The 306-nt window shown below is 43.1% G+C and overlaps 1 protein-coding gene across 1 annotated transcript; it reads left to right on the forward strand.

Annotated features, from left to right (window-relative positions):
* Positions 1-3: 3 nt before the first annotated feature.
* Positions 4-303, forward strand: LOC113473799 (the record flags this gene model as incomplete). Its single annotated transcript, XM_026833239.1, has 1 exon — positions 4-303. A coding segment is annotated over one exon (300 nt), but the record flags the coding sequence as incomplete, so codon positions are not given.
* Positions 304-306: the final 3 nt, after the last annotated feature.

Genomic DNA, 306 nt, shown 5'->3' on the forward strand with positions numbered 1-306 from the left:
ATCAATCCTATTCTGTACAACATCATGAGCTCCAAATTCCGCAAAGGGTTCAAGAAGTTGATCGGTATTCGCCATGTGAACAATCGCAAGTTCACCTACACAGGCACGCTGACCACGACGCTAAATTCTTCACATCAGAGTTCCACAAGGAGGTTGTTGATGACACAGAAGTCAACGCCGAACCTCTACAATGATGACAACAGCTTCAAGAACAAGAACTTGTATCGACAAAGCACGGACAGTATGTTGTTCGATAGGAGCAAAAACAAAAACCTTCTCCTGTTGAAGAATTCGGGAAGTTTTCAA

The sequence above is a fragment of the Diaphorina citri genome, unplaced genomic scaffold, assembly GCF_000475195.1.
Source record: "Diaphorina citri unplaced genomic scaffold, Diaci psyllid genome assembly version 1.1 scaffold100577, whole genome shotgun sequence".
In the NCBI taxonomy this organism is placed as follows: Eukaryota; Metazoa; Arthropoda; class Insecta; order Hemiptera; family Psyllidae; genus Diaphorina; species Diaphorina citri.